General features: G+C 43.3%; 2 protein-coding genes across 5 annotated transcripts; one reads left to right on the top strand and one right to left on the bottom strand.

Annotated features, from left to right (window-relative positions):
* Window positions 1-411: 411 nt before the first annotated feature.
* On the top strand, window positions 412-8,508 carry LOC109898724 (coronin-1A-like). Of its 4 annotated transcripts, none has more exons than XM_031834781.1 (12): window positions 514-601; window positions 1,286-1,344; window positions 2,242-2,445; window positions 5,633-5,755; window positions 5,940-6,069; window positions 6,193-6,374; window positions 6,611-6,730; window positions 6,818-6,922; window positions 7,308-7,453; window positions 7,562-7,619; window positions 7,700-7,915; window positions 8,123-8,508. In XM_031834781.1, the coding sequence occupies exons 3-12, from the start codon at window positions 2,248-2,250 to the stop codon at window positions 8,213-8,215; spliced, it is 1,371 nt and encodes a 456-aa protein (XP_031690641.1). In that variant the 5' UTR covers window positions 514-601; window positions 1,286-1,344; window positions 2,242-2,247; the 3' UTR covers window positions 8,216-8,508. The 4 variants fall into 4 exon arrangements, with proteins under 4 accessions (XP_031690644.1, XP_031690641.1, XP_031690643.1 ...); XM_031834782.1 differs by lacking the exon at window positions 514-601 and adding an exon at window positions 731-911; XM_031834784.1 differs by lacking the exon at window positions 1,286-1,344 and having other exon boundaries at window positions 412-601.
* On the bottom strand, window positions 7,518-11,964 carry LOC109897415 (claudin-4-like). Its single transcript, XM_031834785.1, has 3 exons — window positions 11,792-11,964; window positions 10,183-10,315; window positions 7,518-10,001 (listed from the first exon to the last, which is right to left on the bottom strand). The coding sequence occupies exons 2-3, from the start codon at window positions 10,312-10,314 to the stop codon at window positions 9,498-9,500; spliced, it is 636 nt and encodes a 211-aa protein (XP_031690645.1). The 5' UTR covers window position 10,315; window positions 11,792-11,964; the 3' UTR covers window positions 7,518-9,497.
* Between the last annotated feature and the right edge of the window lie 1,957 nt (window positions 11,965-13,921).

Here is a 13,921-nt window from a genome sequence, read left to right as displayed (position 1 = left end):
CTTATTTACAATGACAGCCTACTCGTGAAGCTCCCCCGGTCAAACCCTCCCCTAACCCAGACGACAAATGTGCACTGCCCTATGGGCCTCCCAATCACAGCCTGTTGTGATACAGCCCAGGATCAAACCTGGTCTGTAGTGACGCCTCTAGCACTGCGATGCAGTGCCTTAAACCGCTGCGCCACTCAGGAGGCCCAAAGCTTTAGAGCACTCTGGAGACTCTGTTACAGTGACATTACAATGTTTATCTTCATATATATATATATATATTAATTTAAATCAAATCAAAGTAAAACAGACTTAGAAAGTATTGCACACACGCTTTGATGATTTGATTAATCTAATTAATTAGGCTCACTTTGGTCTGCATATCAACAACTTCATCTAATCTCTTCTTGAGATCTGTCATTTAAATCTTTCAACCCCAGCAAGTAAGAAGATAGAACGAGACACCTCCCATTTCCACCTTCATCTAAAACTCTCACTTCCTCCATCACATAAAGAGATCTACCCTAGACTACCGGCTCCTACTCCTCTGGCGACACAGCAGAACCAAGCAGGGAGCCTGACTGAGCAGAACATTTCCCCATCACTAAAACAGGTAGGCCTGCTTTCAGCATCCTTCTCCTAGTAATCACAAACCATGTGACTGACAGTCCATAATTGCTGTCACTTTATATGATCATGCTGTAGGCCTACACACACACACACCATTATTGACATGTACTCCGGTCCTGGTCCTTTATAACATTAAGGCACACTCTGCAAAGGATTATTGCATTAGATGAAAGTCTACCAAAGAGGTCTTGTGATGCATAAATGCTACAAGAACAGTGAGGCCTAAGTCTTTAGCCAAGGGATTCAGAGTCAGCGCAGCTTCAGATTTGAGGAAGTAAGGTCTGCAAATGGAGGTAAATTCTCTGCTCACTCTTTTAGAGTTGTCGTTTTACAGCATAAATGTATGGGCTGTAGGTCAGGACTGAGTCATTGTGTGCACTAATATTCTTATTGATAAATCTGAAACTTGTAAAATGTAGCCTATGCATTGAACATGAGGACTATCTACTGACAGTAATCTATTACAAACCCGACAAACCCTAAATTGGACGACAATATTTCAACCAGTTGCATTCTCTTTGGTTATAGCTCGCAAAAAGATAATATCATTTACATATCTGCCAACTGTTTAATGTGTGAAAAGGAGCATTAGAGAGGGACAAGAGAGCATGTGTGTGAATGAAACGGAAAGAACGATAGTTTTGTGGTTCTGTTGTTTGTTCTGTAGGATGTGGTCTAACTGTTGCTGTAGGTTCCTGGTTCACATGATTTCCAAACAGCAGTGGAGTATGCCTTTCAGTTTGCCTCTGTAGTCCCATATGCTAATTTTTCCTTAAATTCTCCATGTTTTCTCTCTCTGTGCGGGTTCATCCCTATGACTAGATGTGAGTTAAAGCATTGCACAGAGCCACAAGTGTACCCCGGATAATAAAGAGAAAAAGAAACAGTTGCAGACTGGAGGAAGTAGTTGTGCAAGTTCTTTCTTCCCCTTTTCTCTGCTTTTCCTGTATTGTCCTTCCTTCCTGTAGCTTTGTGTCTGTATGTTTGTGTCCTCACTATGTGTTTGTCTTGTGGTCTAACTAGGGAGTGGGTCAGTGATGCTCATGTTCTTAAGGCATTTTGTGGCATCTAAGGTCACAGTATTCAAATCCCTACATTGCTCTTCATTTCCTGTAAAATGTTTATACTTGCATCTGTGTATTAGTTATGCAAATTATGAACAGTTGCATTTATTTCACAGATTACTGGTTTTCTTCTATACATCTCTCTCACTCTCTCTCTCTTTTCTCTCTCTCTCTCTCTCTCTCTCTCTCTCTCTCTCTCTCTCTCTCTCTCTCTCTCTCTGTCTATGTAAATGCTGTAGGGGTGCCGGATGAGAGTTCACTGGCTAGAGTAGCAGTCTGCATATTCTTAAATACAATAACCACTTGATTAGTCTACTGCTGTGCATTAAAAACTCTGCCCCTCTTCCTTTTTCTTCTTATATCTCATCTTAATTCTCTCACACTAACCCTCTCTCCTCTCCTTGTCCCCATCTCTCCTACTACCATCCCCCCCTCTCCTCTCCCCATCCTCATCTCTCCTACTACCGCTCCACCCACCCCCCCTCTCCTCTCCCCGTGCTCATCTCTCCTACTACCGCTCCACCCACCCCCCCTCTCCTCTATCTCTCTCCCCTATCAGGTCACCATGTCCAGGAAGGTAGTCAGGGCCAGTAAGTTCCGTCATGTCTTCGGCCAGGGGGTGAAGGCTGACCAGTGCTATGATGACATCCGCATCTCCCAGATGACCTGGGACAGCAACTTCTGCTCTGTCAACCCCAAGTTCGTGGCCATGATTGTGGATGCCAGCGGAGGAGGGGCCTTCCTAGTGCTGCCTCTGAACAAGGTGGGCCTGAGCAGAGAGACAGAGGTCAAAGTGAATGCCTTAAGTGAAGTTAGAGGTTTTCATTTCTCAGAAGTGGTCTAACGTCCTTTTCCCTCTCCATCTGTTGTGTAGATCTATGCCTCAGTCTCAAATCTTGAAGTTTCAAAATGTCACTTTCATTCATGCCCAGATTTTCCCAAATACGCTTCAATTTTGATGAAAATGCTCATTGGTGTGTCGTTTGTACGTTTGTTCTAAGAACAATGTTTTTTCAACATTTGAATTTTGTATTTTGCAAGGCGGCATCACACATTGTGCTGAATAAGGAAGTTTGGGGCAGAGTTTCGGTTCTACACGTCACTGGCTCTCTCTGTGTTGTTGCTAGTTTTTCACCATATTTGGAGCGGTTCAGTGCAACACAGTCTTGACAGGATGTGGCTAGGGCGCAGTATAGTGCAGCTGCATATACAGTCAGGTCCAAAATTATTAGCACACTTGATAAAGATAAGAAAAAAAGACTGTATAAAATATATATATACTGAGCTATTTACTGAGCTAGAGTTATATTTTCATGCCATCTGACTATAGCACCGCCTGGAGTTTGATCAGCGGCGTTGGCACATGAATTGGAACCGGTGCTATGGTCAGATAACATGAAAATATAGCTCTTTGGTCATGCATACCAGTGGTGGGTTTGACATTGAAAAACAGAAGCATATGTGGGATGCAGGTACAGTATCAGCATGGGACGAATGTGCTGCAATATCAGCAACAAACACATACCCTACATGACCAAAAGTATGTTGACACCTGCTTGTCGAACATTTCATTCCAATATCATGGGCATTAGTAGGAAGTTGGTCCCCCCTTTGCTGCTATAACAGCCTCCACTCTTCTGTGAAGGCTTTCCACTCGATGTTGGAACATTGCTGCAGGGACTTGCTTCCATTCAGCCACAAGAGCATTAGTGAGGTTGGGCACTGATGTTGGACGATTAGGCCTGGCACCCTGTCGGCATTCCAATTCATCCCAAAGGTGTTTGATGGGGTTGAGGTCAGGGCTCTGTGCAGGCCAGTTAAATTCTTCCACACTGATCTCGACAAACCATTTCTGTATGGACATCGCTTTGTGCACAGAGGCATTGTCATGCTGAAACGGGAAAGGGCCTTCCCCAAACTGTTGCCACAAAGTTGGAAACACAGAATCATCTAGAATGTCATTGTATGCTGTAGCATTAATATTTCCCTTCACTGGAACTAAGGGGCCCAGCAAAAACCATGAAACACAGCCCCAGACCATTACTTCTTCTCCACCAAACTTTACAGTTGACAGTATGCATTGGGGCAGGTAGCATTCTCCTGGCATCCACCAAACCCAGATTCGTCCATCGGACTGCCAGATGGTGAAGTGTGATTAATCACTCCAGAGAACAGTTTTCCACTGCTCTGGAGTCCAATTGCAGCGAGCATTACACCACTCCAGGAGATGCTTGGCATTGTGCATGGTGATGAGCAGCTGCTCGGCCATGGAAACCCATTTCATGAAGCTCCCGACAAACAGTTCTTGTGTTGACGTTGCTTCCAGTGGCAGTTTGGAACTCGGTAGTGAGTGTTGCAACCGAGGACAGACAATATTTACACGCAACGTGCTTCAGCACTCCGTCCCATTCTGTGAGCTTGTGTGGCCTACCACTTTGCGGCTGAGCCATTGTTGCTCCTCGACGTTTCCACTTCACAATAACAGCACATATAGTTGATCGGGGCACCTCTAGCAGGGCAGAAATTTGACAAACTGACTTGTTGGAAAGGTGTCATCCTATGACCGTGCCACATTGAAAGTCACTGAGCTCTTCAGTAAAGCCATTCTATTGCCAATGTTTGTTTATGGAGTTTGCATGGCTGTGTGCTCGATTTTATACACCTGTCAGCAACGGGTGGGGCTGAAATAGCCAAATGCATTAATTTGAAGGGGTGTCCACATACTTTTGTATATATAGTGTATGTAATGGTCTTATAGTAGTCCATATCTAGATTGATTTTGAATGCGTTATGTGATATTGAAGCATAAAGGTGTAATTGAAAGACTTTGACATTAACTGTATGCATATTCATATATAGAACAGATACGTAGATATAACAGATTTATTTTACCCAAAGATATAGACTGTCTCAACGTCATGGGTAGACGCCATTGCATCACTGTTTGGACTTGCCTGTAACAGTGACGAATAGTAGTCCTCTAAACCAAAATTCACAGTGCATTTAAGGCCTAATGATTTGGTCAAAGGAAGCCATTGTTCCCCAATGAACGATAATTTGATTTAAAGGTAGACAGTGAAATGACTGCAGATATTGAGATGAGCGAGATGCACGACTTCACACAGTCACACAAAGTATCTGCTCATGTGCACCGGTTCACTTCACGCTCTTACAGTGTGGGAGCCACGGGACCAAAACAGCTGAGAAGTTGAGCCTTGCGCTTCAACGTTCTTAGTTGTTGTGGAAATTGACCCACTATGCTGTTTACTTTCTGCATCTACGTCATATCGCTGAGTCTACCTTGATTTATATGTTGGAGAAGTACATTTTTCTGTCACTTAACTACTCTGTAGATATTACTACAGCCATATAACCAGTATGTGATCACTATCACTGAGACAGTGACTAAGAGGTTTTTGGATGGCAGCTGATTGTTCATCTACAATGAAGGCAGGAACATTAGGAGAAACATTTGAATAAAGTTTTGAAAATAAACATTATGCCACTTCATATTAAAAATAAGGCATGTACTGTACATCCTTAGTACATTATTGAATGTAGATGGTTTTGTTTTGGTACTGTGAATGATGGGCGAGGGCCAACTTGACAGAGAGGACCAACAGTCCAGTTCCTGTTTGTGTTCCACCAGGGCCAACAGTCCAGATCCTGTGTGTGTTCCACCAGGGCCATGGAAACCCAGTAGAGTTCTCTGCTCTCTAAGACTGATTTCAGGCACAGCTATACAAATGTCATCAGCTGACTGAGTTTTTCTCCTCTGAACCCTCTCTAGGTCTCTCTGTTGCCAAGACCACAGTGGTAGCAACACTCTACATCTCCATGTGTTCTTACTGCATACTGTAGTATTCATCTCCTGTTTGAGCCATCAGCTTGTATGTGTGTGTTTATTTGTGTCATAGTAACCCATCTTTTTCCTTTGTGTCTCCCTGTAGACGGGTCGTATTGACATGTCCCAGCCCACAGTCTGTGGACACACGGGCCCAGTGCTGGATATTGAGTTCTGTCCCCACAACGACAACATCATTGCCAGTGGTTCAGAGGACTGCAGTGTCATGGTAAGTAGAGGTGACAACTTTTCACTGGCCATAATGTTGAGCTTGTTAAGTAGAATTATATTATGGACGCACTTTAGGACATATGTCCCTGTGTGATCCAGTTGATCAGTGTTCTGTATCTATGTACTGTGTTAACTCAGTGTAATGACATACCCTCCTCTTCCTCTACCTCTCCATCGTTCAGATTTGGGAAATCCCGGAGGGTGGCCTGGTCACGCCCTTGAACGACCCCGTGGTGAAGCTGGAGGGGCACTCCAAACGCGTGGGCATCCTCAGTTGGCACCCCACTGCCCACAATGTGCTCATGAGTGCAGGTATAGCACTGCTATGATGCATCGCCTCAGAATACAAGTGCCTCTTCAACTGTTAACATAAGTGGAGTAGCACTGCATGGCCTAAATGCCTGTTCCTCCGTCTCTCTCTCCCCTGGCTTCCAGGCTGTGACAACGTGGTGATCCTGTGGAACGTGGCGTGTGGAGAGGCCATGGTGAGGATCGACTCGGTCCACCCTGATCTCATCTACAGTGCCTGCTGGAACAGGGACGGCTCCCAGATCCTCACCTCCTGTAAGGACAAGACCATACGTGTGCTGGACCCCCGCAAGGGCACAGTCATCGCCGTGAGTGCCCCCCTCCCTGCCCCCATCAATATCACAGGAGAACCAGCCACTCTAACCCTGGACAGTCAGATGCACCTAGCTACCAGGTTTAATGTCATAGATCTCAATAGAATCACAGTCAGGGATTAGTTCATATAGTTCCCTTCACGTGTCTTTGATAGATGAACCTCCTTTGTTGAGTGTCTGTCTTTCCCTGAGTCTGCATCTCTCTCTCTCTGCCTCTCTGTCTCTCTCAGGAGAAGGAGAAGACACACGAAGGCTCCAGGCCTGTCAAGGCTGTGTTTGTGTCCGAAGGGAAGATCCTGAGCACCGGCTTCAGTCGCATGAGTGAGAGACAGGTGGCACTTTGGGACCCGGTGAGTGTTATGAGACAATTATGAACTTCTTATAAAGCCTTATGAATAGTGTCTTAAGACCTGACATGACCTGTATGTGTTTGACAGAAGAGCTTTGGGGAGCCACTCACCCTGCAGGAGTTGGACACCAGCAGTGGTGTCCTATTGCCCTTCTTTGACCCTGACACTGGCGTGGTCTACCTCTGTGGCAAGGTTAGAGTTAAAAACACGCACGTACACACACACACACACACACACACACACACACACACACACACACACACACACACACACACACACACACACACACACACACACACACACACACACACACACACACACACACACACACACACACACACACACACACACCCAGGAGGCTCAAATGTTTTTTGAGAACAGCTCAAAATAATGGCCAGAACGAAGCAAATGGAATGGCATCAAACACATTGAAACCTTGTGTTTTATATATTCCATACCATTCCACTTATTCCGCTCCAGCCATTACCATGTGCCCTTTCTCCCCAAATAAGATGCCACCAACCTCCTTTGACACACACACACTATGGTTTACTAAACATTAATTTTCGTGCCTCAGGGTGACAGCAGTATCCGGTACTTTGAGGTGACGGATGAGGCTCCCTATGTTCACTACCTGTCCATGTACAGCAGTAAGGAGAGTCAGAAGGGCATGGGCTACATGCCCAAGAGGGGCCTGGAGGTCAACAAGTGTGAAATCGCCAGGTAACCACACAGAGTCATGGACATTTTCACTCGCCAGTATACACACACATACACACAAGCGCTGTTTGTAAAAGGGGAATGTATATTGTTTTATTCGTCCTCCACCAGGTTTTACAAGCTCCATGAGAGGAAGTGCGAGCCCATTGTCATGACGGTGCCCCGCAAGGTAAATACACTTTTAAAAAATGACTATAACTCAAAGCATGTGATTCTTAAATATCTCACTTTCTCTCTCTCTCTCTTCAGTCTGACCTGTTTCAGGAGGATTTGTATCCAGACACCATGGGTCCAGAGCCGTCTGTGGAGGCCAATGAGTGGTTTGAAGGCAAAGAGGGCCAACCTATCCTGATCTCCTTGAAGGACGGTTTTGCGACAACCACCAAATCCAAAGAGTTCAAAGTTCACAAAAGTCTTCTGAAGACCACATCAGCAGCCATGGGGCATCAGCACGGTAACACTGGGGTAAGGACATGGCTGCATCTACCTACATGCTTTGATATATCTGTGAATAGATACTGTATTTTAGATATGGCTTCCTCTTTTGCACATTTCACCAGGAATCTCCCCTTTCCTTCTTTCTCTCTCTTTCTCTCTCTCTCTCTCTCTCTCTCTCTATCTTTCTCTCTCTCTCTCTCTCTCTCTCTCTCTCTCTCTCTCTCTCTCTCTCAGGAGGTACATGCCTTGCAGAAGGAGGTGAAGACTCTGAAGGAAACAGTAGAGGAGCTGACCAAGCGCGTGAGCGAACTGGAGAGCAAGAATTGAAACAGAGCCATTGGGTTCGAGATGGAGCTGATGGAGAGAGAGAAGGAGGTGTAAAGAGGAGAAGATAAAGAGGAGATGAAAGTCAAATAGTTATAAATAGTTGGGGATATTTGAAGGAAAGATGTTTAAAGGGAGAGTTGGAGACAGGATCCATCAATATCAGCAGCCAAATATTTTCGGGTCTGGAAGCTTGAATTCGTTTTTTGGTGTCAGTTGTCACATTTATAGAGACTTGTTTTTAATATATGCTCTTACATAGTTGGAAATAAAAGTCCTTAATATTTTCCAAAATATTTAAACTTGTTTTGCTTTTGTTAACATTTCCAAACCAAAGGATGGCACACCTGAAGGAGATGACAATCATTTCTATTGCAACAGAATAAAATAAAAACATGTATTTAGTATTTGATACACAAAAGTAAAAGACAAGCTGATTTACATAAGTAAAAAAGTTGTGATCTCATGGATGTAAATGATATATACAGTCATTTAACTCTACCTGTATTTGGAGATGCATGACCACTGAGTCCCTCACCTTGCTCTCTGTTGTTCATTCATGGCATTATAGAAGCATGCCACCCAGCATTAAAAAACTCAACGAGATAACACATTACAACAAGGGTGTCAATCCCCTTCTGCCCAGGGGGCTGCATTTGGTCTTCAACGAGGTCCGGAGATCCACACTGAAAATTGGTTATATTTGCTCTCCGTCACAATTTGTAAAATAATTTCCTCTATCCATCGTTTTTGGAATTTCCGGTGCTCCTTGACTGTCTAACCTTCATGTAGGTGATTATTAGCGAGCTGGACACAGTTAAGAAACTGTATGAATGTAGGTACATCATCATCTCTACACAGTTTCGATTTGTAGTATATTATAGTATATTGAGTTAGTCCCCCCCCAAAACAAATAAAAATATATGTGTATTTTAAATTGAACCCCCATATTGGACCCTTGGATTAACTACAACTATTTTGAAATATTCAATATTTACAACCATTATTTCCACTAATAATGTCCCTTCTTTATCCTCAAGGTTAAACGCCTCCCCTTTCTTGTTTACATTCTGTCTGACCCATTTCCTTTCCATCAAACTATCTCTCTCCACACATAGAAACATACAGAGGTGTAGTACATTAAACTATCTCTCTACACACATAGAAACATACAGGGGTGTCATACATCAAACTATCTCTCTACACACATACAAACATACAGAGGTGTAATACATCAAACTATCTCTCTACACACATACAAACATACAGAGGTGTAATACATGCACTAGACGTAGTTCTTGTTGGCAGCGGGGGCTGAAGAGCTGTTGCCGTAGTACTTGGCGGTTCCTCCCGAGCTGCCAGATTTGGCTCTGCTGAAGCACATGAGCAGGCCTCCGGCCAGAATCAGAAGCACCCCAGCAGCCCAGCCAATAAAGATACAGGTTCCCAGCTCCATCTTCTGGGCCACAAGGGGGTTGTAGAAGTTGCTGATGACGTTGTGGGCGGACCAGCTGACAGGGATGATGAGGAGGAGGCCAGACACCAACAGAGCGATCCCAGCCACAAGGCTGATCTTGGGCTTGATGTCCTCATTCTCCACGCAGGTGGTGAAGTCGGCGCCGGCGAACAAGATGAGGATGGCCAGGGAGGTGACCATGCAGCTGATGATGGTCATGGCACGGGACGCCTGCAGGTCAGATGGCAGAACCAGCAGGGACTCATAGTTCTTACACTGCTGCTGGCCAGTACTCTGCACCACACAGGTCATCCACAGGCCCTCTTCAGTTTCCTACACACAGAGACAAATAGTTACAGTAACACACGCCATTCATTCATTACAGCTTATTTGACTTCAGCACATTGCATTCATTCTATGTTTTCCGAGTTATTAGAGTCATTAGAGTCAATATAATGTTAGAAAGTATTTAGCGGTTTCAAAACACTAATAAAACACTTGATCTGCTCAGTACCTGTGCCGTTACGATGTTCTGTCCTGTAAATGATGACACTTTCCACCTAGGGATGGCACAGCACACAATGCCCCCGATCAGGCCCAGGACCCCAAGGGCCACACATACAATCTGTACCCCAGCAGATCCCATCCTGGAAGAGAGAGAGGGGGGGGGGGGGGGAGATACAAAACAGTTCACATTCTGGTATTAAAGGAAGTGTAGTTGCTTTAAACGTAGATATAGAATTACATGGTCATTTCTGTGATCATCACACAGCAGAGTACCCCACAAACACCTACACACACATACTTACACACACAGACTCATTCCCTATGACAGGCCTGTACAAGTCAGGATTGTGTTGCTCAGAGGTGCATTTAAAAACAAAATCTCAGAAAGCACAGCCCTGGGACTAAGTCATGTTGTGACAGGCCCGGTCTACCTCAGCCTGCTGCTGCAGCTCAGAGGCATGCTGCCACTCCTAGTCTCACTGAGACTTCAACCTCTCCTCACCTGGATCCACTCAATCTCACCTAGCCCTGCGAAAAACTTTACTTTTTACTTTACTTTTTTACTTTACAACTTTACTAAATCAAGCCAAAAGAGATTTTCTTCCACCCCAACAGTCAGTAGCCTTGTAAAATGTCATCCCTTTAGCTGAGTACAACTTTACTAAATCAAATTTCTCCACTGGATCATATTATTTATTCCATCTAAGCAATTGTTTTATTTATTTAACTAGGCATGTCAGTTTAAAACAAATGCTTTTTGATGGCCTTGGAACAACTGCCTTGTTCAGGGGCAAAATGACAGATTTTTACCTTGTCAGCTCGGCGTTTCGATCTAGAAACCTTTCGGTTACTGGCCCAACACTCTAACCACTAGGTTACCTGCTGCCCCTTGATGGTATGCTACTCTCATTGAATTAAGAAAACATGCAATAGTGCTTACTTGGACCCTTCTCCTTATATTCAACTGGACAAGACCAGGCAGACTAGTAAAACAAAGACATACATGTGTCTTCTCTTCTCACAAGGACCCATAGAGGTGAGGGTAAGAGGAAGAGGAGGAGGTCGAGAGGATGGGGGTGAGTGGAAAGAATTACTAAAAGTAATTGTTGCTACTTATAGATCCTGGTGAATCACTGAATCTTGAGCATAACATGAAGGCGTTATGTTTGATTCATCAATGGAATAGAGTATGAATACATTTCTTATACCATATTGAAAAAAGTAGCGTATTTTGGATTAACCATAGAGTGTTTCACAATAGATTCATGTAAAAAGTAAAAGTTTGGGTGGAAATGTTCCTCAGAACTTATTATCTTTTAATCGATAGAGAGCAACAAAAAAAGTGTATTTGTTTGTACTTTGCATATGGCCTGAATCATACATACCTTAGTCTGTTTGAATTAAGTGACATTCATGAAGGTATAAGGATGTTACATGCATGTGTCTGCCCCCTAAACATACCATCAATATTCATTTATTTAAACTTGATTGGATTGGTTACTCCACTAAGAGTTATAACAAATTCAAATGCAGTTATAATGCACTATGGAGCTGGTATGTTTCATATTTGAAATAGCACAAAATCAGAGTTACAAGTTGAAAAGTTTAACTAATACCTTGTGATGTGTCCTCTTGTCTTGATTGGAAATTTGAAAAGTAAAGTTCTTTGTCAAGGGTTTTCCTTCTCTTTAAAAAGGAAATTCTACTCTCTTAATTCAGGTGTTGATCTGTGTAAAGCGGTGGTCTGTTATGTAGCTGGTGTGATGTAAAGGGTTTTGTAGTGGACTGTGAGGTGTTGGGTGGGGCTGGGAAGAACAGGAGAGAGAGGGATGTACCTCACAACCAGACTGGACTTGTCTCATGCCTCTCTTTCCCACTCTTATTCCAGCTTTCATTTGTTTCCAGTGTTGACATTCCAGGTTTAGTCACAACTTTTTAGCAGTGTTGGGGAAGCTACTCAGAAAATAGTTTACCAACCTACCAATTACTTCACACTGGAAGAAGTTAAGCTACATTAAAGCTCCCCTTAAGACAAATATAGATTACTGAACTAAAGTTACTTTGAAAAACGAGTTCACTACATCCAAACTACTTCGTGAAAAATTATCATATGTAAATCTGAAATGTCATAGACTATAAAATTGCAACAGAACAGAACACTTTGTTACCAGAATGTGTAACGCTACCATCATGCTGCCCAAAGCTAAAGAAGGCGGGAGTAATGGAGAGGACTGTGTTTTGCTATCGCAAGTGCGTGATCTTTTAAATCAACAAAAATATGTCTACACGCAATTGTTACAGCAACAGGAAAATAGCTTCAAGAGCTTTGTCCAAATATTGGTGGACTCAGCTAACAGAAGAATGGATAATATAACCAGAGAGGTCCAAGACCTTAAGAACAGTTTGCAGTTCTCCCAGGGAGAAGTGGATGCCCTGAAAGAGACTTGCAGCAAGTTGACAACAAACTCTAAGTCTATGTCTGTGAATCATTATTACAAATGACTGGGAAAACAGGCTAGAATGACAATCCAGGAGGAATAACATTGTTGTAGATGGCATACCAGAGTCTCCACATCTGACCTACCTGGATATAGTCTGAGGAGAAAGTGAGCATTTTTTTACTGAAAAGCTGCAGATGGATCATAGGGGACTTCTCTGAAGCTGTGTGCCAGAGAGCATGGGTGTAATGCGTCTGTGTGAAGCTGGTGAGATGAGTCAGGCGCAGGACAGCAGATATGAGTAATGAAAGCTATTTTACTCAAATAATACAACAATACACGTCGTATAAATACAAGGCCGCGGTACAATAAACAATTATTCACAAGCAAACGTGGGGGAACAGAGGGTTAAATAATGAACAAGTAATTGGGGAATTGAAACCAGGTGTGTAAGACAAAGACAAAACAAATGGTTAATCAAAAGTGGATCGGCGATGGCTAGAAGGCCGGTGACATGGACCGCCGAAAGCCGCCCGAACAAGGAGAGGGCCCGACTTCGGAGGAAGTCGTGACAATGGGAACATTGCTTATTTTGCCTACTACAAGCTCATTGTCCACCCTCCCTCCTGAAATCCTGGGAGGAGTGAGAGAGCCAAGCTTCTGGGTCAGTAGCTTCGGCCCAACATCACACACACAACAACTGACACAAGTGCCTGATTGACGGACTCTATTAGCTAAACAATGTTTTTATTTAATTTTTTATTCTCCACATATCTATCTCCGATAAGCAACAAAGGAAAAGGCTAAGAACAGCCCATATTAATATACAGTGCCTTCAGAAAGTATTCATACCCCTGGACTTTTTCCACATTATGTTGTGTTACAGCCTGAACCCCATAATGCGAAATTATGTTTTTCTATTTTTTGTATTTTTACAAATTAATTAAAAATTAAAATCTGAAATGTCTTGAGTCAATAAATATTCAGCCCCTTTGTTATGGCAAACCTAAATAAGTTCATGAGTAAAAATATGCTTAGGAAGTCACGTAATAAGTTGTATGGACTCACTCTGTGTGCAATAGTGTTTAACATGATTTTTGGATGACTACCTCATCTCTGTACCCCACACATGCAATTGTCTGTAACGTCCCTCAGTCTAGCTGTAACGGCTTTCTTGTGGTGAAGGAGAGTCGGACCAAAATGCAGCGTTGTGATGATTCATGTTATTTTAATAAAGGAAAACCTATACATGAAAAACTACCAAAATAATGAAAATGTGAAAACCGAAACAGTCCTATCTGGTGCAAA

Source organism: Oncorhynchus kisutch, linkage group LG10 (genome assembly GCF_002021735.2).
Source record: "Oncorhynchus kisutch isolate 150728-3 linkage group LG10, Okis_V2, whole genome shotgun sequence".
Lineage (NCBI taxonomy): Eukaryota > Metazoa > Chordata > Actinopteri > Salmoniformes > Salmonidae > Oncorhynchus > Oncorhynchus kisutch.
This window is presented reverse-complemented; position numbering and strand designations above follow the sequence as displayed.

What these genes read in the sequence shown, in the direction of transcription:
- LOC109898724 (XM_031834784.1), top strand. Translation starts at nt 2,248, where the DNA reads ATGTCCAGGAAGGTAGTCAGGGCCAGTAAGTTCCGTCATGTCTTCGGC. An exon ending in CAATGTGCTCATGAGTGCAG is followed by an intron (nt 6,070 to 6,192) that starts GTATAGCACTGC and finishes CCTGGCTTCCAG; the next exon opens with GCTGTGACAACGTGGTGATC. An exon ending in TGGTCTACCTCTGTGGCAAG is followed by an intron (nt 6,923 to 7,307) that starts GTTAGAGTTAAA and finishes TTCGTGCCTCAG; the next exon opens with GGTGACAGCAGTATCCGGTA.
- LOC109897415 (XM_031834785.1), bottom strand. Translation starts at nt 10,314, where the DNA reads ATGGGATCTGCTGGGGTACAGATTGTATGTGTGGCCCTTGGGGTCCTG. An exon ending in AGAACATCGTAACGGCACAG is followed by an intron (nt 10,002 to 10,182) that starts GTACTGAGCAGA and finishes CTCTGTGTGTAG; the next exon opens with GAAACTGAAGAGGGCCTGTG.